Source organism: Fundulus heteroclitus, chromosome 23 (genome assembly GCF_011125445.2).
Source record: "Fundulus heteroclitus isolate FHET01 chromosome 23, MU-UCD_Fhet_4.1, whole genome shotgun sequence".
In the NCBI taxonomy this organism is placed as follows: Eukaryota; Metazoa; Chordata; class Actinopteri; order Cyprinodontiformes; family Fundulidae; genus Fundulus; species Fundulus heteroclitus.
In genome coordinates this window covers 16928466-16955666 of record NC_046383.1, presented here as the reverse complement: position 1 = coordinate 16955666, position 27201 = coordinate 16928466, and the positions used below count along the sequence as shown (strand labels likewise).

The 27201-nt window shown below is 40.6% G+C and overlaps 1 protein-coding gene across 1 annotated transcript in view; it reads right to left on the bottom strand.

Annotated features, from left to right (window-relative positions):
* Positions 1–4316: 4316 nt before the first annotated feature.
* The window catches only part of slc16a2 (solute carrier family 16 member 2), a 36015-nt gene continuing 13130 nt past the window's right edge, over positions 4317–27201 (bottom strand). The window contains exons 2-7 of the mRNA XM_012866131.3: positions 16829–16973; positions 14628–15123; positions 11119–11262; positions 8820–9048; positions 5633–5899; positions 4317–5542 (exon numbers count right to left, since the gene is read on the bottom strand). Of these exons, the coding sequence (XP_012721585.2) occupies positions 5649–5899; positions 8820–9048; positions 11119–11262; positions 14628–15123; positions 16829–16973 (1265 nt within the window). The 3' untranslated portion in view covers positions 4317–5542; positions 5633–5648. The remainder of the gene's footprint in view (positions 5543–5632; positions 5900–8819; positions 9049–11118; positions 11263–14627; positions 15124–16828; positions 16974–27201) is intronic.

Genomic DNA, 27201 nt, shown 5'->3' with positions numbered 1-27201 from the left:
TTTAACATCGGCCGACCTGTTCAGCGTGAGTTTCAGAGCATCGTAACAACAGAGGATTGTGCCCTGGGGTAGTTTTACCTTGTCAGAGGGAGTATAAATTACGCCTCCGAGGCTTTGACCTGCAGGCTGTGTGTCGGTAGAAGATTAAAGAGAGCGACGTGGGAGAGAAATACAAAGTTCTCTCCGTGGAAAAGAAAGGAAGGCAAACCGTTTCTAATTACAAAAACACATGTTCAAAACTATTATAAAAACTAGTAGCAGTGTTAGTAGCTCGTTAAAATGAAACACAAGAGGCCCTACTGTGGGTATCTATTGCAGGTCATAGCTTTAAACACCAAATGAACATTTACAGTGCTTTGCAAAAGTATTCAGGCTCCTTCAACTTTTTTTTACAGCTTGTTTCGTTTCGACCACAAACTTTAATGCAGCTCATCAGGATTTTATGTAATAGACCAATAGAAAGTGGTGCATAACTGTAAAGTGGAAGGAACATGGTTTTCATCTTTTTCACACAGTTAAAATATGTGAAAAGTGTGGTGCGCATTTGTTTGGCTCTAATACCACTAAATAAATTCAAGTGCTACCAAATTCCTTCAGAAGTCACCTAATTAGTAAACAGAGTCCACCTGTATCTGGAAATAATACCATTGCGTAGCAGGAATGCTCTAAATACGGGAAATTTAATTCTTGGTCTGCGTGCGAAAGGATGTGTGGTTGAAAACGAACACACGACATCCCGATGGCGTGACACGGTAGTGGCAGCATCATGCTGAGGGGATGCTATCAGCAGGGACAGGGAAGCTGGTCAGAGGGGACGATCAGATGAATGGACCTAAACAACCAACAACAACCAGGTTTAGATTAAAGCATATTCATGTTGGAATGGCCTAGTCAAAGGCCTGACCTAAATCCAATTGAGAATCAGTGCCAAGACATAAAAATAGATGTGCACAGATAATCTCCGTCAAATCTGACAAAGCTTGATCTATTTCTAGATGTGCAAAGCCAGTAGAGACAACCCCCCCAAAAGACTTGCAGTATTAGTTTATTTATTTATTTACCACTTTCTGTTGGTCCATTACATAAAATCCCAATACAATACTCGGCTTTTTTTGTGGTTGTAATGTGAAAAATGCAAGAGCATGAAAACATTTTTAAGGCACTGTATCATCAGGAGTCTGACATGTTCGGATCTCAGCGTTCCCAGTAGGCTGAGGCTGCATAGACAAAAAGACTTTGGCAAACTAAACCTCTGGCAAAAACACGCGCCTTACAACCATCCAAATGCTCTTTCACTCTCCATCCGTTCACCTCGTTCAACCATCACATATCAATCTTCGCTCTAATCTTCACAAATAAGCTAGCACAGCAAATCTCCTGCTTGTAGTATCAATGCAAACAGCGACAACAATTCATAACCGTTACAATTTCTATCAAAACACGTCAGTTTTCTCTTTTAAATCGAGGTTGTTGATATAAAGGAGCACCTAACTGGTTCTGACCAGAAACTAGGTGAAAGTAAAGTCAATACTGACAACTTCAGAGAAAAATAAATTGTTAAAAGTCACATTGCGCAAGGACATTTGGGATTCTTCAAAACAAAAACCAAATCTGCGATTGGTGTCCGGTTTGGCTACCTGATAATGACAGATTTAATGTAAGGCAGAGTTCTCTCTAAGGGTCTCATGTTAATTCACACATCATGACTCGGTTTTAGCGCCTTGCCAAATTAGTTGAATAAAAACACAAGAGGTGTAAGCCGCTGACAAACAAAATCAGAGTCAGTTTAAAAAGGGCACTGCTCATAGTCAATATTGTGACGGGCCACTAGGGGGCTCCACTCACTCCCAGACTACGGGATGGTTAAGATTTACAGGATGTCATCGGATAAGTAATATTGTGTGGTTGCCATGCTGGAGCTGTGCATACGCCGCTCTCAAGCAGCTGCTGCTCTCCCACCCTGGACTGGGCGATGGCTCGACTCTATGTTCATCCATGCTCCGTGCGGCTTTTCCTCTGAAGTGGCACTATTCTCCTAGACTCTAGAGGGCAGTATTGTGCTCCTACGCCAAGCGTACTACGCTTCAGACTTTTACTTCCCAAACATTGTCCACAATCCCACAATTGCACGGGGATCCCCAAGTGCAATTTATTATTTCAGCAGCACAAGAATATTTAGATTCAGTTCAGAAGTTAAATATTAAGATACTTCTATATTTATTTCAATTAAAACGTTTCATACAATTAAAACTTAAAAGTCGGACTTTAATGCAATCCCATTTATACACTCACTTAAAAACCCCTGTAACAAATCTTTTTTGACAGATTGATATACCTTTAAAATACATATTTAAATGTAGCTATCTGAAATATTAGATGCATAGCTTAAAATGCAAGCAGCTCAGTCCTAAAGTAGCCTAAAGCTTAAAAACGTAGTTTCCTGTCCTTACAGTCGTGTGTTTCTGTTGATTGATTTAAAGATATTTGACATTTATCGAAAAAGTTATATAAAGGACATGGGGGGTGGGACGATAAACACATAGCAGTAACATTAAGTCTGTGGATAGGAAAGGGAAAAGTGGGAGTTAATGAAGGCACAGTCAGGAGGACGAAAACAAACCCAACAACTTGGAGGTACGGAAGCAAAGGTTGGCATGATCAACAGGCGTTTGGCAGATTTGTGGCTCACACAAACCAAAAACCCACACCACACAAACATAAAAAAAAAAAAAGATAAGAAATGTAGAATGTCAACATGATGTTCAACTGGATTGCTGAGGAACATTTGATTTCTGAGGTATAGGTGTACTGGAACTGTCAGTCGTACGGCGAAGCCACCAGGGAACCTCTGGGAGACGAGGTTCGTGCAACTTTCAGGCAGGAAACCGTCGCAACAAAGGAGCGGACTTGACACGCTAAAAATTCAAAGCAAATAGGGAGAGATAGCTGAACGCCACAGCATTCCCTTTTCTCCGTTCACCCTCTGCTGTTCTTGTTTTTACATGATCTTAATGCAGAGTACAGCAGCTTTGCTCCACATTGAAGTTTACAGTACAGGAGAGCTTTTAAGCTCAGCGTGCAGAAGTAGGTGGTCCCAGTAGGAGGAGGGGGAGGGGGGGAGAAAAAATACAAATTGCCCTGTTAGGGTCCCCAGGGGTGTGATGTTGTGTTTCATTACTGCCTGAACATTAATCTGTGCCCCCAAGTGAGTCTAATGAAAAGCAGCAAATTGATTTGATTATCTGAGAAATGGCCCGTGCTCGGGCCGTTTGGCAGCATCGTTACGAGTAATTTGCCAAAATCAGCAGCGAGCAAACGCCAACCAGCCTTAACTTTAAAGCTAATGAATAACACCGCTATAGTCAGGAGCCTTTTGGATCAGAACCTGTTTTGTGGGCGACGTTTTTTTTTTTTTTTTTTTTTTTAAAAAGGTTCAGCATTTCAGAAATCTCACTAATACTAACTTGAGCTCATTCAGATGTGCAGAATTTTGCCAAAAAACATCTTCAACAATTTATGTTCAGCACATTTCAACACAGTGACAGGGTCACTTTTTAAAGGAAGGTACTTCATGTGATGTCCTTCAGATTTGTCTCTTCATCTCCTTGATCTGATTATTCTGTGGCCACGTAATTTATACAATGTAAACCACAGATATTGGGATTTTAAAGTATTGTATGAGCTGACATTTGCATCTCCAGCTCATCTTTCTTTGACTGCTTTAAAGCATATATACTCGTATTTTAGAAGCATATAATCTAAAAACTTGAAAAAAAATAAATAAAAAAAACAAACATATTCTTATTCTAAAATGTAATTATGGTGACACCCGTAGGCGCCACAGTAACAATATTGGTCCGAACCGGAGCTAAAACGTGTAACCTGAATCCTGCCAGAATTTTAGTGTTTCAAAATGCAGCTTTTGCCACAAGTAATCATTCCTTACTGTGGTGAATTACAAGTAGACAGGACTCACAAGAAGGCTCTTAAATCTCTTCATAGGGCGGCGGTTTGATAAGTCTCCCCAACTATGTTTCTGGTGTCCTGGTTGGACCTGGTTCGGTGCACTGAAGACAGAGTTTAGCAGTCCAGGTGCCAACCTTTGGCTCAAGTTTTTGACTTTTCCATATTTCTCTGTTTCGGACATGAACGTGAGCCTGCCTAAAACCCAGTTGGTAAAGAATAGCTGGGGGAAAGAAAAGAAATATTTATAATGACTGACTTTGGCAACGCCTGACCTTGCTGTGAAGCCATCTATAAATAAGAGTCGAGTAATTTTGAGGTTAATATACTCAGAAAAGTCCCACTACATGAGGTTAGTGTTATATACTGACCTATCAGTCATTTTATTGTGGCTCAGCTGTCTCTAGGAACTGAACTAATGTGTGTGTGTGCACATTTACAACAAAAAAAAAAAAGATCGTAAAAAGAAGCATCGAGTCTCTCTTAAAAACTGCATCATTCCAATTATTTACACTAAAACAGTTTGAAAGCAAGAGAAAGTTACGGTCGATTATTTTCAAAGCCATAAGAAGCACGGTGAATGCGGATTGGCCTAGCACCCTGTTAAACTCGAAAAGGCTTAGACAACTGAAGCTTTGATGATTAGATATTAACAAGATCTTACGTCTAATTTTCATCAACTCTGGCAGCAGATGCCTAACCTTTTTTAGCTTTGACTGTAAAACTACACTTGTACCCATGCACTGAGAAGGAAAAACTGATCAAAACTGAAGTCAGAGAGTCGATAAAAAAAAAGGTAACATACTAACAGCTGCCAGATCTACACATCTGTCTCCCGGATGAGGAGATGAAGCCGTTCTGCTGACGTTTCTGACCCCACCTGTTTCTAGGTCAGGACCTAACGGTTGTCCGCAGCTAATTTGAGGTGATTGTGTTTAGTGGCTCATCTAGAGAGGAATGGCGCGTTTAGCTGATGAAGTCTGGGAGAGATGAGGGCGTCTCTCAGAAAGCGGGAGCTGCAGAATAAAGCTGACGGCATCAAAACTACAAATCCATGAATGTGAGACTGTTTAGGCGACGCAAACTAAATAAAATGCATGTGTTCTAAACCTAAATGTATGAGGAACTGTAAAAAGAAACGTTAAAATCTATCCCTTGTCTACAATGCCTACCCAGGAAGGCCTTTTTTAAAAAAAAAGCTAAAAAAGGCTTTATTTTCAGAAAAAAGTATGATTTTAAGGTAATTGTTGTAGAAAAATCTGCTGATCTCTCAGTTTTTCCTCTTCCCATTGGAGGTTTGTGTTTCTACACAGTTCTGATATAAAAAAAAATGCTTACAGTCTGTAATTTGTTTTCTCATCCAGCGCTCTGTGCAGGTTTCAGCTGGCGCACTTTCTGAACTTAATTTTTGCACGTAAAAAAAAACAAAAAACAGAGAGGATAAAAAAAAAAAAAAAAGCCAGCACAGATTTGGAAGGATGAGAGATTAAAGGTACATCAGAACGAAGTCCAAAGGGGAGACTTCCTGTGAAAGAGGCAGGCGATCTGAGGATGAAAAAAGTGCTGGTGGGCTGAATCCCTGTGGGGACAAAAAAGAAAAACAAAAATAAGAACCAAATAATATAAATATGCCTCTTCCATAAACGTCCATCCTTATAAAGGGGGTCACCTTTGTAAGACGTGGGTCAGATGTGTGTCTCTACATCTGTGTAACCAGGCAGGATGTCTCCGTTGGAGCAGCTCTTGGGTTCCCCAGTAGGTGGGGTGGTGGGCAGCATGTGGGCCGTGGTCGACGTCTCCTCGGGCGACGCTTGGTTTCGCTGGATCCTGCGGTGGATCAGGGGCACAAAGAAGAGCACCACGCCCCCAACCATAGGAGGTACCCCAGCCAGGGAGAAAGCCACGGTGTAGTCGCCAAAGTAGTCATGAAGAAGACCTGTGCAGTAGATCCATAAGACATTGTTACACATGAGAAGGTGCAAGGCAACAATTTAAGATTTGGGATGAGAAGGCTTCTCATTCCACATACAATGTTAAGCAAAACAGGGTTGAAACGATCCCTCAAATGATTCAAGCACCTTGATTTTTAAAAAATTCCTTGAGTTTTAATTGAATTCTGTTTAATAACTATTCAGTGCACGCTTCCATGTGGTTATTTGTGTTGCACATCGCCCTTACTTCCTCTGATGTGTGGGTGTGAGCTGCGTTTATCAGCTATGGAGGGAGATGGAGGGTAACTGACAGAAAATTTTGAAAAGTGGGAGATCACTTTAAACTTAACAGAAAACAGTGCAGTCTGTGTACTACAAAACTAAATTAGCTTTCCATAATAGCACGTTTTTGATGCTGCAAGACCTGAACATGAACATCAGCAGCGGATCACTCTGCCCCTGCATGAGAACAACAGATGTCTGCAGAAAGGGATGCGTCACTCAGTTTTTATTCCCTTTCACTGTTTGGCTCTCATGATACTCAGCCCCAACTCCACTTTGTTTTGATTGGCCGGCATTGCGGGGAACAGAGAACAACAAAGCAGTGCTCCTTCACTGCAAAAATAGTACGCTTTTAGTTGTTAATAAAAGCTTTTTAAAAATCCGGAATGCAAAGAAATACTTAATGCAACTTTTTGTTTGTGACATTTTCGCACAGAGGCAGTCGGCTTCATATTAAAGTATTAAAGTCAACCTCAAAGTGCTGAGCTTTGGACATGTTGATGTTAAAGACTTTTTTTTTAGCTGGATATTCATCTTTTGCCCCGTATAATGTGATACCCCAAAACTTAATCTCAGTCTAACTCCAGTTGTTCTGTGAAGGCCTCCGAGGTTTGATAAAGAGCCATAGTAACACTGGAGGAGCTGCAGACATCCGCTGCTCAGTTGGGAGACTCTGTCTCGGCATGAAAGCGAAAAGATTAAAGAATCACAGCTCTGGTTTATAATTATGGGCTGGAATGGCCCAGTCAAAGCCCCGATATAACACCAAATGAGAATCTGCAGCATGACTTGAAAACTGATGTTCAGATACTCTCCATCCGATGTGTCCGATGGTTTCAGATTTTTTTTTTTCTATTTTGCTAAAAGAAGTAGGAAGAGAAATGTTCTCTAGATGTGCAGACATATTTTAGGAGACTTGGTTCATGCTTCTTCTGCTGTCAAGCTTTTTACGATGTGTGCCATTTTTTTCTTGTTGAACATACAGCATCCAGCTTCTCCCCCCCCCTACTGAACAATGTTTTCCACATGGATTTGTTTGGCAGCGTTTTAACGAGTTCTGGTCTGTCCCGAACGCGTCAGAGCTCAGAGACGTACATCTAAGTAAAAGGTACAAATGAAAGCCCCCCGTTTTTGCACTTCGGTTGCTCTTTTTGAATGACGCGCTCGTTTGCACATAAAAAGTTCAACGGATCAGCACCCAGCAACTATGACGCAATAAGCTGCTCGACTGAATAAGGACTGGGTACCTGGACAACAGTGCTGAACAACATTTCAAGGTTTTTATTGTAATAATTGCTTTCATCCAGGCTACATCTGTCAAGCCAGACTTTAATTCTTAAATAAAACAAGAAGATGTTCTGTGTGTATTTCAGCAACAGGGAAGAAGTTAGAAATTATCCTCAGCTAACTAATGAATACATTTCTGTCTTCATTAAATGTCTGCATTCAAATTGCTGTGGCAGCTTTTTACCTTTGGAGGGTTTTCCATCAATATTTTGCTGTGATGTACACAAAGTAACGCAGGATCTAAAACGCTATTAGTGGAGATCTTTTTGGAGACTGAGATATGAGGATTTTACATAAAAAGGTTGGTCACCTGAAGTCAGACCCTCCGTTCTGTGGGAAAGCAGAAAATAAACGCTGTATCCGCATACGTTGGGGACCAGGAAGAAAAAGCAAAACCATGCCTGAGTCATTAATTAGTATTTAGTGGTTCCCATAGGAAGTTCATCTTTTGTTGAGGCAGTAAAGATCTGACTTTTGACCTTGTGTGTGCTGTACCCTCAACACAAATCCTTTGAGAAGCGTGCAACCTTGAGAGACCTTGGCTACAGTCCAAACGCCCAACAATTAAACCCATTCAGTAACCTAAAGCAGCAAGGTGTTTGTCTCGCCTTACCTCAACTTCCGTCGTGTCGGCTTCCCTTGTTTGAAAAGTTTTCCCAGAGAAAATTGCAATGATGAGCTCCTTATCGAATAAGCTCAGGGTTCCAGCGGATCCTTAAAAAGTCTTAAAAGGCATTGAATTTTGTAATACAAAACTAAGGCCTTAATTGGCATTAAAATGTCTTAAATCAGTCTTTCTTAAGTCTTAAAATTGTTACCAGGTCATAAATAGGATTTTATTTTTGTAATCCTTACCAAACAGTAAAATAATTGACACAATTATAATTTTTTAAATTTACCAAACGGCTCAATGTAACCATTACTGGTTCTGTCCCGATAGCGGAACCAATAAAAACAGTTGCGGCCGGACCATAGCTGCGAGAAAGAGTTGGCACTGGTTATGTAGTGGTTTTTAAAACTGATTTATAGTTTATTTTAGTAGGGAACAAAACGTTTGTGAATTCAGTTCAGTAGTTGTTAAAAATATATCTGTAATTTGTGTGTTTTTTAGCTTTCTTCCTATATGGAATGTTTTTCAAAATTTTAAACATGTCTACTGGGCCAGAAAGTAATGGTTTATGTGAAAATAAACATTTGGGTAAAGTCGTCGCAACCAGGTTTATCTTGTTTATCGTGAAGTTGGTCTTAACTTTTTATTTCAAGTGGCATTAAAAAGTCTTAAAAAGTCTTGAATTTAACTTGCCTTATGCTGTAGGAACCCTGAAGCTACAACTTAAAATAAAGTGTGACTGGCACCTGCAATCGGTGGACCCGCCGTCATCGGGAGGGACATGAGGCCCAGAAGGTAGCCTATCGCTTGTGAGGCCTGCATGGGACCAACCAGGTCAAAGGCGATGGGAGCCATCATGGTGAGGAAGCAGCCATCGCAGAGCCCCAGGAACACACACACCACCGCCAGCGCCTCGAACGCCGAGCACTGGGGAATCATCATGGACATCAGGCCCAGAGCCATGAAGGACGCCACCTGGAGGAGAAAATAAACGCACTAGCTTACCTTAAAGCTCTTGGTTCGCTGAAGAAAACCTCTGGGATAAAGAAATGTGAATCTGAGGACATTTTAAAACAGCGAAACCACGTCATGTGGTCTGAAGGCTGTGTGGTATTTATATCAGTGCTTTAAGCACCGGTTAGCTCAGATTCCTCCAATCACTTTAATACCACCTAATTTAAGTAATCTCCGGGTCTGGGACCATAATACTGTGACGAGAGAAGGAGGGGCTGCGTGTCTTCACAATGAGCTAAAAGTATTACCTAAATACCCTTCACACTCATAAGCAAGCTGCTCTAAGACGGGATAAAAACCAAAGCAAGTCTGTACAATGTTTAAATCTTCTGTGTTAACCTGTGGCTCGTACTTTACAAACTATTTCTTACCAGGTCAAAGTCCGGTTTATGCTAATTAATGGCTAATAATGATGCTAAGGAGGCTCTAAAAGGTATACTTTTTAATGATGTAAGATTAATTGTATACCTTCTTTATCCAATCCAAAACCGGTTTTAACGTGTTTGGGGTTGCAACACCCAGTCAGGTCCGAATTTCAACCAACCTGGTAATTTAAGGATCAGATCAAGAATTTTTGGGTCATTATTTGACTAAGGTACCAGTACCAAACGTCCCCCCAGCATGATGCTACCACCAACATGCTTGACAGTGTGTACAGTTTTACGGCTTCAGCTCTGACGTTAGTCTCTGACCATAAAGCGTTTCTCCAGCAGACACGTGACTGGTCCATGTGGGCAGCTGCAAATTTCACTCATGCTTGAGGGTATCTATTTTAGTGCTGGCATATTTTCCTTGTTGGACACCCTCTAAATCATTGTTCGCGTTTAACCCTTTTCCCTGTAGACACGGCTGTTCAAACATCTCCCAGTTTACGATGAGCTTGACTTTTGATGGTCGCTGGGTTATTCTGGGGCATCCTGACCACCTTCTTTCTGTCTGAGGAGCACATTATGGGCCACAGGGTTATAACTACTGTACATGTGGCTGTGCTAACAGGTGAATGACACATATTAAAACTGGTTTTGGTATAAATAATGCAGGAAAAATCAGGACCATTGTATAGTCCAGACCTCAGGCTTATTACAAATAATAAATTGATTATAATTGTCGGGTCCAGGAAAGCAACAAATATCCAGTGAGATCAATTGGTGATAGAAAAATGGGAGTGGTTCTCTGAATTTTTGGTGAATATTTATTTAAAATATGTATTTAATCATATCTAAAATAAATATTCTCCAGAACATTTTTTTTCCGGGGCAAGTAAATGTCATCAAATGATCAAGCCCATCTGTAAACTCTGTGCTTCTGTGTATTCACCAGGGAGAAATAAACCCTTCTTGTATCCGCCTGCGGTGCTCTGCCCTCCTCCTGTTTTTCTCTGAAGTGAACAATCGGTGCCGTTATGCAGCCACGCCGTTCTTTGGCAACGGTAACACTGAGTAGAACAAAACTGTCAAGCTGAAAGGAAAACAATGAACGGTAGAAATCGAATAAGTCTGACTGCAGTCTGCCACCAAGGAACAGAGAGCAGACAAGTTGGGGGATACGAGTGTGGAGAAGCTTAAAGCAGGGTTAGGCTACAAAGCAACATCAGATAAAGCACTGTTCAGTTCATCATGTGGGAACGGAGAGCTGCAAGCGTAAGACACGGCATTAACTAGAGAGTCCAGAGGAGCTGCACAGATCCATAGCATAGTTGGTTTGTCTTGCAATCTAGAAAAGATGCAAAAAGGGTCGAAAGAAAGGCATGTAGGGGACACCGCAGACATGTAGAAGTAGATGTTCTGGTCCAACACATTTTTTTCCCCTCACATGCAAAACACTACGTGTGGCGCAGAAGTAACACCCTGAACACATGTGGAGAAATATGGTGGAGGCAGCGTCACGCTTTGAACTATTTTGCTTCGGTCCATCCCGCAACATTCAAAAATGTTTGTAATGAGGACAAAATGTGGAAAAGTTGAAGAGACATAAATACTTTTGCAAAGGAGAAAACGTCACAGCACCCCAGGTGTTCCACCAGTTCCTCACCTGCATGTAGATCTTCCCCAGCCCAGGAATGAGGTCCCCGATCTTCCCGAAGCCGAGTCGTCCCACCCCCGACGACGCGCCGATGCAAACCAGGAGCAGCCATTCCTTTTCGTTCCCTTTGAACTTCTCCTGCGTAAACTTTATCTGCAGCAAACCAAAACACAAAGCGCGGTAAAACCTCGGTGTTTGTAAAAAATGGATAACATAAATATGTTACCGAAGCTTCGGCTCAACGTTTGGCCCAAACAAATCTGGGAACTGTTCTGTGGGAAGAAGGGATTGCTGATCCCAAGCCCTCAAATCACGGCCTTACAATAACAAAATGTTCTCATAAACAGGCCTTTGGAGCTGAACAGGAAGACCCGGTACATATACATCACATTCTCCCACTCCCCTCCAGCCGTGACCCCCAAACCAGGCCCAAAAACATGAAACCGCCCTCTGAAGTCTTTCCTGAGCCTCCTGGTCCTTGTGAAATATTTGCTCTGCTTTGAAGAGCTCTGCATCCCTCCGTGGCCATAGGATAAGCATGTTTAGGGATACAGAGAGGCCATACGGGAGATGCTTCCTGAGCCGGTGGAGCCAGTACAAAGGCCGGGGCTGTGTTTACATCTGGGCCCGGGCCTGAAACAACAGGCCGGTCAGAGGGAGGCCGGAGCTGGAACATCCGACATCTGGATAGAGGGAGATCAACTTCAAAGCTCTGGGTCGAAACTATTGCAGTTCATTCGCATCCCTCCCTCCCTCTCGTATTCATTTACATATAGGTCGACGTCACATTTTGCAATCATGAAATCTGAACTGCTATTGTTGTAAAAAAGCTGAACAGCCCAGTTAAATCTGGTAGTGATTTGACTTTTTTTTTTGTAGTTATGTATTCTCGTGTATTTCAGGTTCTTTTCTCACACCAGAAGAGAAACCGAAAGTAAACAAGCATGTGAAGGGGGTGCAGAAATGAGTCATTCATGTTAATGTACATTAAATCAAAATCAAAATTAAAATCTCCCTTAACAAGGCAAGGCAAGTTTCTTTATTAAGCACTTTTCAGTAACAAGACAATTCAAAGTGCTGCCAAAAGACTTTTCCTATGGTATAGCGCATAAAATATTAGGGACAACAAATCAAATTTTATCAATACACAATAGTCATCTATAGTGACATTTCTTCTCAAAATAAGTACCAATGTTAGTGTTATTGGGATTTTATCTGATGGAGCAACACTGAGTGGAAGGAGAAATTATACATGTTTTTTTATTTAATGTACAACTAAAAATGTGAAAAGGTGTGGGGTGCATTTGTGTTCAGTCCCCTTCAACTGGAGCCCCTAAAATAAAAGCCAGTGCAGCAAGCAGGTTTCACCTAATTAAAAAAGCCCGCATGAGTAATTTAACCTCGGTATAAATCGAGCTGTTCTGTGAAGGAATCAGGGATTTTGTTGTAACACTCAGCATCACAAAGACTAAGGAACACAGGCGACAGCTCACTGCAAAAAGGGAACTGAAAGTAAGTAAAATTTTCTTGAAATTTGTGTATTTTTCCTTGGACTTGAGCAGGTAAATAAGACTATTTGCCAATGGAATAAAATTTTCGCACTTAAAATAAGAACAATTCATTTCCACTGTCTTATTTCAAGTGCAGGATATCTAATTATCTTATTTTAGGGGTAAAAATACTCATCCCATTGGCAAATAGTCTTATTTAGCTGCTCAAATCAAAGAAAAATACACTAATTTCAAGAAAATTGTACATACTTTTATTTTATTTTTGCAGTGAGGTCAGGGTAGGGCTGAGCAATAAATCGATTTATTTGATTGTACAATTTGTTAAAGGATCTATACGTAAGAAATTTACCCCAAAATCAACCTAAATCATTCTCATTTCTTACCCGGGATGGAAGTAACATTCTCTATAAACAATCAGTCCTCCCCATCAACAATGTCTTAGTCATGTGGACAATATAGGAACTGCAGATTTTCAATTAAACGAAGTACATGTTTTTTTCAATAATTGTTTTATCATTCTCTTCCTTTTATCTCCTCTTTCTTTCACCTTTTCTTTTGTTCTTCTTGTTCTTCCTTTCCTCTCCTACTTTCCCATTGTAGTGTCCATATCATTTCAGATATTCCCCGCATGAATCATAATAAAACTATTCACATTCATAAATCAAGCGGTGTGAAAAGTCAAATCTGATGAGCTTTTTTGGCATTAAGACAACAATTCTTATTGCCACATTGCCAGACAGGACACTGGAAAAAAAAAAATCATTGTTGAATAATGATAATGCATTTAGCCACCGGGCCGGACTAAATTGTTCGGCGGGTCGGAACCGGCCCACGGGCCGTATGTTTGACACCCCTGGTTTAGGTCGATTGAATTATCTTGATAGGCTTTTTGTGCTTTTTTTTGTTTCACAGAAAGAAATAATTTGAAAACCTTGCTTTTATGTCAAACTAAAAACAAGCTGTGAAACATGCTTGTAAAACAAGATGGCGGCCCTGCCATTGTAAACAATGAAAATATAACAAAATGTTTCCTGCTAGTGGTATTACACAGTGAGCTGAGAACTGGCTTCACTTGTGTCACTTGAAACTAACTTAAAAGTTTAATTAATAACTAAATGAGTAAGTTAAAGTGCCTCTTATTATATTAAAAAAAGTTTCCTCTTTGCAATATTTCGACAGTATATTTTCCTAAACATAAATCCATTATTCTCTTCATGGAAGCTGAATGAATGCATTGGCAAAATAAGATCCAGATTTTCCAAAAATGAATTCTTTGAAGCTGCAGTCAGTAATACTGACACCCAGTGTTGCAAATCCACAACGGCTTCACAGAAACCAGCCATATCTTGCAATGAGTTTACCTGTGTGGCCCTCTTGAGATCAGATTGAGCTGAATGCGGCCCCTAAACCAAAATTTGTTTGACACCCCTGACCTAAACTGACAGGCTGTGCATGGAGAGAATCAGTCAGAGAAGCAGCCAAGGGACCCATGGTGACTCTTGAGGAGCTGCAAAGATCAACGGCCTAGGTGGGAGAATCTGGTACTGATGGCATAGCTGTTCGCTATCCAGTCTCACAGAGTTTGAGGTGTCCTGTAAAGAAGAAACAACAAACCTTCCCATCTCTAGCAGGTAGAGGTGTGTACCAAAAGGCTAAAGCAGAGATAAAATGTAGTTCTTGTTCAACTCTTGACTCAGGGGGGGCTGAACACAGAAGCACTTTTCAGATTTGCATTTGTAAAACATCTTAAAAACCATGTATCCGTTTTCTTCCAGTTGACATAGATGTATTACTTCGTGTTGGTCTATCAAATAAAATCCCAGGGAAACACATTTGAGGTTGCGCTTGTAACGTGACAAAGTGGAGTCACATTGGAGCAGTCTGAAAGCTTAAACAGGACGCAGTATCTGACTAAACCCGGTTAGGTTATTAAAGCAGACAAAGCTGAGCTTTTACTGGCCATCCATGAAGAAACCAGAACACAGTGCTGAGGAAAGATTTTCTTACCAGATGGACATATGGGACAAAGTATCCCAGCACAGCTGTCGCCACTCCAAACGCCCACACCCGGTACGTCACGATGTGGAACACACGCAGGTTGAAGTACTTCCTAACTCCAGCGACGGCCCTGCTCCACTTACTCATCCCCTGAGCCGTGGCCTGGGGGGTCTGGCTTTCAGCAGGGCCGGGGTCCATCCCCGGTGGCCCCATGCCTCCCCCGCTGGGAAGCAGAGGCTTGAACGTAAACGCCAGCAGGGCCTGGACCAGCATGAAGAGGCTGAGAATCTGGAAGGTTCTGCTTAGACCCAGAGGTCCGAGCAATTTGTTGAGAAAAACGGGCAGCGCCATGGAGAAGAGGCTGGCCCCGGCCGTCACCATACCGTTGGCCAGGCCCAGTCGCTGCCGGAAGTAGTGCCCGAGGATCACCAACGACGGCTGGAAGGCAAAGGAGGAGCCGCAGCCGAACAAGATCCCGTATGTGAAGTAGCGAAGGATTAAAGAGCTGCAAGCATACAGAAAAATAAAAGATTCAAATATCACAAAAGCTGCTAAATAATCAAAAATTTATTTCCTGCTACTGAGAAAAATGGTGTGTTTTAGCTGTAGGTACGTTGGGAGGTATTGATAAACACTGCAACAGCAAAATCAGTGTAGCATAAACTCTATTTGAATAAAAACTCACAGAGCGCATGGTTGGTCCTACTTTCCCATTTAGTTCACTAAAGTCGGAGAGCTGCTTTTTAAATAACAAACAGTAACGCACCAACCAGAACTGTGCGAGCCACCAGAACTGACAAAGACTCCTGCATAGGTGTCGAAACGTCTTCAGAAAGAAGTTAGCGAAAGTCCGGTTGCCTCCGATTTAAGCCGGTTTACTGTTTCCCATTTAGCCTCAGCTGTAGTCAAACAATAAAACAAGCTCTGTCTAAAGCAGTGCTTCTAAACCAGTGGGGCACGAGAACATCTTTGCCTTTTTTGTCCAGAAAATACAGGCCTTCAAAATCAATCTAAATGTGATAACATCTCCTCCTGCTGTTTGCTCTGTACCTGTGGTGAGTAGTACGATGGATACTGTTAATAAACTCCTAAAAAGTGCAAAGCTTAGTGTAACAGATGTTCGTTTTTAATGCTAATGGCTTGATATTATATTTGCCATTTGCCATATGCCACTCACAGCAGTGTTGAGTTTCCATAAGCTACAGAGTAACAGACAACTGACTGTTACAGTCCAATAACAGACATAAACCTTCGAACTGTATAACTGTGTGTAATCTATAAACTTATTCAATACAAAGTACTTTCTGAAAATAACAATCTTAAATGGGGTGCTTTCAATAGTTATAAAAGGAAAATCATTATTAATCAGAAATAACGGCTTTGTAACGTGTGTAATTTAATTATATAATGTGTTTCACTCAGTGGGTTGAATTACTGAAATAAATTAACTATTTAATAAAAGTCTATTAATTTAATATGACTGTAATTTCACCTTTTGACTTCATCTATCGAAATAAATGAACAATGTCGTTCTAAGCAATTGAAATACACCAAATAAACAATAACATGGTAAATGAAAGATTTATTGTCTTCTCTCTGCTCTGTCTTCTGTAACCCCAGTCGGTCGAGGCAGATGACCGTTCATACTGAGTCTGGTTCTGCTGGAGGTTTTCCTTCCCGTTAATGGGGAGTTTTTCTTTCCACTGTCGCTTCATGCTTGCTCAGTATGAGGGATTGCTGCAAAGCCATGTACAATGCAGATGACTCTCCCTGTGGCTCTACGCTTCTCCAGGAGTGAATGCTGCTTGTCGGGACTTTGACGCAATCAACTGGTTCCCTTATATAGAAAATTATTTTGACCCAATCTGTATAATATGATTGATTTTGATTTTGTAAAGGGCCTTGAGATGACATGTTTCATGAATTGGCGCTATATAAATAAAATTGAATTGAATTTAATTTCTCAGTTAGAAATTCTGCCATCAAATAGTGGCATAAAAAGTGTGGTGTTTTTCACCTTTTCTGGGTAGCATTGTACGAATACAGGGTGAAATAGAGAAGCAGTGTTCATGTTTGCTTTGTTTTCATCTTTTTATGGACTGTCAACAAAATCAAAGCGCAATCAGTCTTGGCATTGTGTGTGAATAATTCAGTTTTGTCGTGCAGGACAGCGTGTGTGATTCACAAAAGTGTCGTCGTGAGCGTCTTACTTTGCGAACGACGTGGTGAGAAGCCCTATAAACGCCACGGCCGCCCCGCTGACAGCGGTCTTCCTGCAGCCGAAGCGGTCCGTGAACATGCTGACCACGGGGGAGCAGAAGAAGATCATGCCCATGGCCAGGGCCCCGACCCAGGCTGCAGAAAGAGAGCAGAGGGGGGGGAGAGAGAACCATCATAAGACGACATGTGGTAACCGCATGTGTTTTGGCAATCGCTGAAAGTAAATATGACCCCGTTTGAACGCAGAACAAAGATCAGAGTGCTAACACTTTCAAATGTTCTTTTTATTTCATACTTAACGCCCGCAGGCCAGTGTTCTGCATAACCATGGATCAAAGAGGACATTTTAAGAGAGCACATTTTGCTTTAAATCCATCACATGCTGCTTGGACTTGAAGACTGGCACACAGAACGGCTTTCTGAGGAGTTAAGCAGCTCTAGCGTGTATGCAGTCTGGCAGAAAAAAAAAAAAACACTGCATAATTATAACCCGCTTGGTGTGTGGCAGCTATATCATTACCACGTGAAATCCATCAGTGGAAAAATAAACACGATTGCATCAATTCCTTCCAGGAGATTTTTTTTTTTTCTGTCCTAATTTTTTATTCTTTTACAAGCTGTTTGCACAAAGCGCCACCTGCGATCTCAGCGAAAGCCGCGGTCCGAGGAAGACTCGTGCCTCATGTCTGGTTTTGTACTTCGGCTGCCTCGGAGCCATTGTTAAATCTGAATAACATGAAAAGCTCAAAGCGGCACGAATCTGCAGAAGGTTATTAGATGTTTGCTTTTCTGGGCAACAGATGTGATTTGCTATTGGTACTGCTTTTATCTTCATTTACAGAGCCTTCACAGTTTATAATGTTTGTCTCAGTGAGGCTCATCCATCCACAGCGCATCACAGAAGAGGATAAACAGTGAGCTGATTGTTTTAATGAGGTTCAAAGTGTTGAAAAGGCGACGATCGAGAAGAGCATCATCTAGGTTTAAGTTGAAGTTCACAAGTTCTGATTTAAAATGATAAAAAAAAAAACAATGAAAAGCATTTTATGCTTCAGAGATTAATAAAAATTTGTGTTTTTTAGTATCTAAACAGATTTTAAAATTGGATTATAATGCATTTGTTAAGCTTCAGGAGAGTGTCCAAGCATAACAGGCCCGACAGAGACAGACCCTGTAGAGCAAACAAAAACACATGCCGGGTCGAGTCGAGGCTCCAAGGGAGCAAAGGTAGCCTTGAACGTCCACCAAGCTGCCCCGCTTTGTGGGTCAAACTGATGCAACGCTTCAATGGAAAAGTGCAGCGGCCTCGTCTGACTTCTTAGGCACACCGTAATGAAACGCGAGCTTTAGCGAGCTCGGCTGTGAAGCTTGACATAAACATCCCGCCCTACACCTCGTGTTCCTGCTGGGCTTCTGAACCATCCCTGAACCCATTTTCTACTTGTTGTTTCTTTACGATTGGGAACTTTCAGGCCATCGAGCAGCTCCACAAGTTCTACATCAAATATGAGTCTACACTCGTTTACTCTTCACTTTTTTTACCCTTTTGGCTCTACATTATTTTAACAATTCCCGTAAGCCTAAGGCTCAGATCTTCTGCAAGCTCTGATATTTAACCTACAATAATCTTGTGTCTCGCTGTAAGGGTGGGCAATATATCAAGATTTAAAAAATATATAACTATTTTAAAAAGAGATACAAGTTACATCTATATTCTTTACCAGATGAGACTACATCATTTATATCAAGATGGTCTATTCTGCTTTATAATTATACTTTTATGTATTCCAGTAGGTTATTTCTCAGCTGTTTCTCAGATTTATCTACAGCTGTTTGTTAAAAAATGTGCCTGTGAGACATTTGAGATAATTCTTAGATTCACTTTGATTTACTTTATGAAAAAAAAAACATATCAAGATAAATATCGTATATCGGCATTCAGCCTATAAATATTGAGATATTATTTTCGGTCCATATCGCCCAACTGGTTGCAATGTTTATTATTGTTCTTATAAGATAATAGAGATTTCTGTTTCCCAGACTTTCTCTAAAGGCAATAGTTTACAACCATCAACGTATTCCGGCAGAAAACACCACAGGCATCGCTCATTGTGTTGACTTCAGTGTGGCCAAACACTGATAGTGTTGTATAAAGTACTGAAATCTCGGAGTCAAGTAAAAGTATAGGTACCTCTCCAAAATATGACTTTGGTAAAAGTCCAAGTCACTGACTTAAATGTTACTTGAGTAAAAGTATCTGAAATGTCTTGTACTTAAGTATGAAAATTACTGTAAAAATAAAAGTACTCAAGTAATGTAATAAAAAGTATAAGGAAAAAGTAAAACAAAGCAAATGCAGTTTGAATGACATTTTTTAGAATTTGGTAAACTTTGAAAGTCAAATTCACTTAAAATACTATAAACAACCAAGTGCAGGAGAAATTTAGACCAAGTTTAGACTGAAAATATAACCTTTTTGTATGTTTTGCTATGCACTTTAAAATTGTACACAACCAAGTGCAGGCAAAATTTAGACCAGGGGGTATATACTAAGAACACAGTTAAGTGATAAACCAGGCTTAGTTAACCTACAGGAAGTGGTAAACCTGCTAATAGATACACCTGCAGGCAAGCCAGCTGACAGCTGTGCTAGGGTCCGGGACAGCGCACTCTCTGTATTTTATATTGGATATTTTCAACCCATCTATTGAATTTAGTGCACTAGTTGATCTTTTCTTCATAAGAGAACAGCAAGCACTGCAGCCAAAATATGGTCTTTTTTCACCTGCTGTATATTAGCCAGTCCCTAACAATTTTTCCCTTCCATTGCAGAAGGTAGAATATGTTAGATACTTTGGGAATTCTCAGCCCTCTAAATCTGCCGGCGGTTCATTTGCCATCTCTGAGAAAGGCTTCCTTTTTGCCATTAAACGCACAACATTCATTGGATCAGAATGAGTTATTTTTGTGGGCCATAACGCGGGATCGTTGAAATTAATGCTGTGTTCTGTCTCTGAGCGACTATGCTCAGACTATCTGATCGGGCAGTAAGCCCCTCCACCTGCACTGTCTCTGTTATTGTTAGGGATGGCTCTCTCTGTCTCCTCCTCAAACACACACTGCGTCCCCCTCTGCCATCTCTCTGCTTTCTGCTCTTTTGGCGCTAAGCTCAAGTATTTCTGTAAAAGAAAAGATGTTTTCCCCGTCACACTAGCTAGTGGATGCTATATTTTAAAATCCCATTGATAAACGCATTGCTTCTTACCTGGCTCTGGATGGGCATCATTCCTCTGCGACTCCGTTCCTAGACCTGTTCCTGAATCATCCTCAGTTTTTAAAAAATATTTACTAATAAAACCTCTTAAGCCTTTGGTGTCATCTTCTCTTTTGCTTTCTGTGCACCTGTGATTCTTAGTTTGCAGCGGAACGAACTTTCAAAGTTGCAGCCAGTCATTGTCCTAATGGTCAAACAATTTTATGTTTGGGTGGGGGGAGTTTCAATGGCTCCTTATATAAAGAAAACATATTACATATACCTAATGCAGAAATATATATATATATATTTAGTTACTCTAATATTAAATATTTTTTACACAAATATTTTCTGAAAAATTACTTCTGCCTGTATTTTAAGGTATTTTAAGTGTCAGTTTTGGGCTCCACCTCTGTCCTGGGACAATAGACCCATTTGCCCCCCCCCTGCCCGCCATGTCAGCAGGCGTGCCTGCAGGTATCATTTAGTTAAGAAATCAGGGCTCTGCTAATAGATTTTTTCTCTCTCTCTCTCTCTCTCTCTCTCTCTCTCTCTCTCTCTCTCTCTCTCTCTCTCTCTCTCTCTCTCTCTCTCTCTCTCTCTCTCTCTCTCTCTCTCTCTCTCTCTCTCTCTCTCTCTCTCTCTCTCTCTCTCTCTCTCTCTCTCTCTCTCTGAAATATAGTGAAGTAAAAGTACTCCAAAATATACTTAAGTACAGAAGTAAAGTATTTTTACTTTGTTACTATACAACACTGAACACTGATTGTTCAGTTTCAGAAGAATCGGACACACAAGTGTGAATTCATTGTGAAATTCATCTAATCAACATAGAGTCAAATTTATACATTCAGGCTCGAATGTGGGGATGGGTGATATGGACTTATGGGTGATATGGACTTGACAATAAAAGTGATGATAAAAACACAATTTTCAACTTTTTTCAGTCTATTTTAGGCTGTAACCCAAGAGCATTTTCTGCATTAAAAAAACAATTGGCATTATTATACACAGGCTTCTTCAGGACACTGGTTACATGGAGGAGTGTGATTTTAAGTTACTAAACTAATGTAACTACATCAAATTATGTTTTTCAACATATAGATATTCATAAATGATCTCAGTGAATAAACATTGTAAAAATATTCAAAGTACTTGGGACTTCAGACCTAATTTATTGAAGTTTATGGCTGTCAGGAGAAATTCCCATTTGTATTCAAGTATATACAAGCAAGCACTAATATTTGGATAAATCAGAACCAGCTTTATTTGTAAGGTATGTTTACAGAGACGAGGAATCTGACTCTGGATTGAATTATTCTCACTATGTGCCTGCTTATACAATAATACAATAAATGTCCCTTAGCAGGTTACACAGAAAGCACATGGCTGATCTAATGATTCTGGGTGGATATTTTATCTCTCTTCTTGGCAGTAGAGCTGCACGATGTTGCCAAAAATCAAAATTGCAACATATTTCAACCATAATTGCGATTTAAGTTTGACTTTTCTCTGCATTAACCATGAGCAACAAAAATGGCCTGTAGATAACGATGTTTGTAAACAAGGACTATTTAACACATTAAATTTACCTGTTTTTATCAATCAGAATATTTTTATTATTCAAGAGAATCGCTTTTAATTCAATTCAATTCAATTCAATTTTATTTATATAGCGCCAAATCATGAAACATGTCATCTCAAGGCACTTTACAAAGTCAAGTTCAATCATATTATACAGATTGGGTCAGATTATACAGATTGGTCAAAAATGTCCTATATAAGGAAACCAGTTGATTGCATCAAAGTCCCGACAAGCAGCATTCACTCCTGGGGAAGCGTAGAGCCACAGGGAGAGTCGTCTGCATTGTACATGGCTTTGCTGCAATCCCTCATACTGAGCAAGCATGAAGCGACAGTGGGAAGAAAAACCACCCATTAACGGGAAGGAAAAACCTCCGGCAGAACCGGGCTCAGTATGAACGGTCATCTGCCTCGACCGACTGGGGTTACAGAAGACAGAACAGAGACACAACAAGACAGACAAACAAGCACAGAAGCACACATTGATCTAGTAATCTGTTCTACATTAGATGGTAGTAGCGGGTGAGCCGTCTTCTCTGAATGATGTCACAGTTAACAGAACGCCAGACCAGGTGTACCTACTATGAAGAAAAAGAGAGAGAGCAAAAAGTTAAAAGCTGAAATGACGACAGTCATTTCAATGTAATACAATGCAAAACTGGAGAACAGTAGACTGAAGAACAGTAGAAATCAGTAGAGTGAGAAAATTAGACCCTGATGTCCTCCAGCAGCCTAGGCCTATCACAGCATAACTATAGAGGTAGCTCAGGGTATGAGCCACTCTAACTATAAGCTTTGTCAAAAAGGAAAGTTTTAACATTAGTCTTAAAAATAGATAGGGTGTCTGCCTCACGGACCAAAACTGGGAGTTGGTTCCACAGGAGAGGAGCCTGATAGCTAAAGGATCTGCCTCCCATTCTACTTTTAGAGACTCTAGGAACCAGCAGCAGACCTGCAGTCTGAGAGCGAAGTGCTCTGTTAGGAACATACGGGGTAATCAGAGCTCTGATATATGGTGGAGCTTGATTATTAAGGGCTTTATACGTTAGAAGGAGAATTTTAAATTCTATTCTTGATTTAACAGGAAGCCAATGAAGGGAAGCTAAAATTGGAGAAATATGATCCCTCTTGTTGATTTTCATCAGAACTCTTGCCGCAGCATTTTGAATCAGCTGAAGACTTCGAACTGCATTTTGTGGACTTCCTGATAGTAAAGAATTACAATAGTCCAGCCTTGAAGTAACAAATGCATGGACTAGTTTTTCAGCATCACTCCTGGACAGAATGTTTCTAATTTTGGCGATATTCCGGAGGTGAAAAAAGGAAACTCTGGAAACCTGTTTAATATGGGATTTAAATGACATGTCTTGGTCGAAAACAACACCAAGATTTTTAACTTTATTACCAGAGGCCAAGTTAATGCCATCCAGATTAAGGGATTGATTAAGAACTTTATTTTTTGAAGACTCTGGCCCAAAGATTACAACTTCTGTCTTGTCAGAATTTAAATGCAGGAAATTTAAAGTCATCCAGCTTTTGATGTCATCAAGACATGACTGCAGTCGAAGTAACTGATTGGATTCATCAGGATTTATGGATAAATATAGCTGAGTGTCATCAGCATAACAGTGGAAATTAATCCCATGCTGTCTGATAATTTTGCCAATCGGAAGCATATATATAGTAAATAGAATTGGTCCAAGGACTGAACCCTGTGGTACTCCACAAGTGACCCTAGAGTTTGAGGAAGATTTATTATTAACATGAACAAACTGGAATCTGTCCGACAGATAAGATTTAAACCAGCCTAATGCTTTTCCCTTAATCCCTACAGTATGCTCAAGTCTTTGTAGGAGAATATTGTGATCAACTGTATCAAATGCAGCACTGAGATCTAACAGGACAAGTATAGACACAAGTCCATTATCTGAGGCCATGAGAATATCATTAGTGACCTTCACCAGAGCTGTTTCAGTGCTATGATGAGCTCTGAAGCCTGACTGAAACTCCTCAAGTAAGTCATTACTTTGTAAATGTTCACATAGTTGATTAGCAACTACTTTCTCAAGAATTTTAGATAAGAAAAGAAGATTAGATATAGGTCTGTAATTTACTAACTCATCTTGATCAAGAGATGGTTTCTTAAGTAAAGGTTTAATAACAGCTACTTTAAAAGCCTGTGGTACATATCCATTTACTAAGGATAGATTAATCATGTCTAAAATAGGACCACTGATCAGAGGGAATACCTCCTTAAACAACTTGGTTGGGATTGGGTCTAACATACAGGTAGAAGGTTTAGATGAAGCTAAAATTTTAGATAGCTCAGAAAGCTCTACTGCTTTTAAACAGTTCAGACACTGCGCAGGTTCTAAGGATTCCTCCAATGCTGCCTCACTTACTGAGGATGAGGTAATCATGTTTGGGAGGATGCCAATTATTTTATTTTTAATGGAATCAATTTTATTTATGAAGAATCCCATAAAATCATTACTGCTAAGAGCTAAGGGAATGGATGGATCAACAGAGCTGTGGCTCTGAGTAAGTTTGGCAACTGTACTGAAGAGAAATCTAGGATTATTCTTATTCTCCTCAATTAATGATGAAAAATATGCTGCTCTAGCTCTGCGAAGGGTCTTGTTATACAACAATAGACTGTTCTTCCAGATTAGGTAGGATTCCTCTTGGTGTGTAGAGCGCCATTTTCTCTCCAATTTCCTAACATTGTGCTTCAAGGAACGCAGCTCTGAATTAAACCAAGGAGCCAGCTTCCTGTGAATAATCACCTTCTTTTTCAAGGGAGCTACATTGTCTAATGCAGAACGCAATGACGAAGTCATACCGTTTACAAAGACATCTATTTGTGAATTGGAAGAAACAACATTGCTGCTATCTGCAGGGCATTTCTGCAATACGGAGGATATTAAAAAGGGGACAGACTCTTTAAGTTTTGATACAGCATTATCCGATAAAGATCTACTATAATGGAACCCTCTTTTGGGGGTGGAGAACTCAGTTAGATTAAACTCAAATGTTATTAAAAAATGATCAGATAGGACAGGGTTGTGAGGAAATACTGTTAATTCTTCACAATCAATGCCATATGTCAGAACAAGGTCTAAAGTATGGAGCCGAGAGTGCGTCGGTTCATGCACATTTTGAGCAAAACCAATTGAATCTAGGATAGTTTTAAAGGCTACACTAAGGTTATCACATTCTGTGTCAACATGGATGTTAAAATCACCCACTATAATAGCCTTATCAGTATTTAACACCAAATCAGATAAGAAATCTGACAACTCATCCAAAAACTGAGTGTAAGGGCCTGGTGGACGATACAAAACAACAAACAGAAGAGGTTTTATTGCTTTGCAGCTTGGATGAGGGAAACTGAGGGTTAAATGTTCAAAAGAACTGTAGTTATTAATTGGCCTGGGACTAATTAATAAATCAGACTGAAAGATAGTTGCCACTCCTCCTCCTCTTCCCACAGATCTGGGAATGTGGAAATTTGAATAATTGGAGGGAGTTGACTCATTTATACTAACGTAGTCCTCTTGTAGCCAGGTTTCTGTGAGACAAAACAAATCAATCTGTTTATCAGAAATCAATTCATTAACTAACAAAGTCTTTGGAGGGAGAGACCTTATATTTAATAGACCACATTTAATTGTTTTATTTTTAGGTTCAAGGTGAACCGTATTGATTTTTATTAGGTTTTTATGATTTGTTCCTTTTAGATAAGTTTTTGATCTGTTAAGTTTTGGCCGTGGGAAAGACACCGTCTCAATAGGATAATGGATGGGTAACAGTACAGAAGCTGCAGAGAGGTGTGTTAAACTACGGCTCTGCTTCCTGGTCTGGACCCTGGATTGTCAGCATTTAGGAGGACTAATAAATCCGGCCAGATTTCTAGAAAGAAGAGCTGCACCATCCAAAGTAGGATGGATGCCGTCTCTCCGGATCAGACCAGGTTTTCCCCAGAAAGTTCTCCAGTTATCAATGTAGCCCACGTCGTTTTCAGGACACCACCTAGACAACCAGCGGTTGAATGATGACATGCGGCTAAACATGTCATCACTGGTCAAATCAGGCAGGGGACCAGAGAAAATTACGGAGTCCGACATTGCTTTAGCAAACTCACACACCGAAGCAACACCAACTTTAGTGACCTCCGATCGGCGTGATCGGGTGTCATTACCGCCAGCGTGAATAACAATCTTACTGTATTTACGCTTATCCTTAGCCAGCAGTTTTAGGTAAGATTCTATGTCGCCCGTTCTGGCCCCTGGCAGGCATTTAACTATGGTCCCTGGTGTCTCTAGTGCCACGTTTCTGACTATTGAGCTCCCAATAACCAGGATCGGCTTCTCAGCGGGTGTGTCGCTGAGTGGGGAAAATTTATTTGAAACGCAGACGGGTTGGTGGTGAACTGGGGGCTGAAATCTAGAGCTATGCTTCCTACGAACTGTCACCCAGCCGGCCTGCTTACCCGGCTGCTCGGGTGCTTCTGGAGGACCACTAAGTGAACTAACGCTAGGTCTATGTGGCTCCGCGCTAGCAGAGGGGCGGCTATCAGCTGGTCTTTCCATAGCACGGAGCCGGGACTCTAATTCTGACACCCTCGCCTCCAAAGCTACAAAAACACTACATTTATTACAAGTACCATTATCACTAAAGGAGGCAGAGGAATAGCTAAACATCTGACACAGAGAGCAGGAGATAAGGGGAGACTTAGTCAGAGACGGAGAAGCTGAGGTAATAGTAGGAGAGGAAGCCATTGTGGAGCTAAGGCTAGGCTAGGCTAAAGCTAGGCTAGCGCCCTTCTACCACGCCAAGAGAGCAAACCGTGAAACACGAGGAGTTCCCAAGCGTGATGTGCAGCAACAGAAAATGTTTTAAAAGTGCTTATGTGTTAGAAACAGATGTTACAGCAAAGAGATTAAAGATAAAAGCGAGAGAATCTGGAGCAACAAACCGTTGCTCACGCAGTGAAAACAGGAAGTGATACAATACGCCTTACCGCAAACAGGAAGTGACGTCAGTCCTTAATTGAGTTGGACATCGATCCTAGTTGAACGTAAAGTGCAAAGCAGAACCTACAAACAGATTAAACAGTTTGACCGGTACTTAATGCTATGGTGCAATTCCGGAAAGTTTCTGGTAAAAAAAAAAAAAAAAAAAAGAATGATTATATAAACTCTAAAACAAATAATACAATTAGATTATCTCACTGCTGTAACTCACTTACCTTCCATGTGGAGGCAAACCCACTTTAAACATATTACTGACACCTAAAGGACGTTTCCTATCCATTTATTGTTACATAGCCAAAAATTGCAGACCTTTGCAAATTGGAAATTGCGTTGTTGTTTTTTTGATTGCGATTATATTACAAAAGCAATTAATTGTCCAGCCCTAGTTGGCAGATAAGCTGGTTGGCTATCTTTTGAAGATAAGCCAGAGATTGTAAGTAGAGACATCCATAAGAGGGTGTCCCGATACCATTTTTTCCCCCAAACCGAGTAC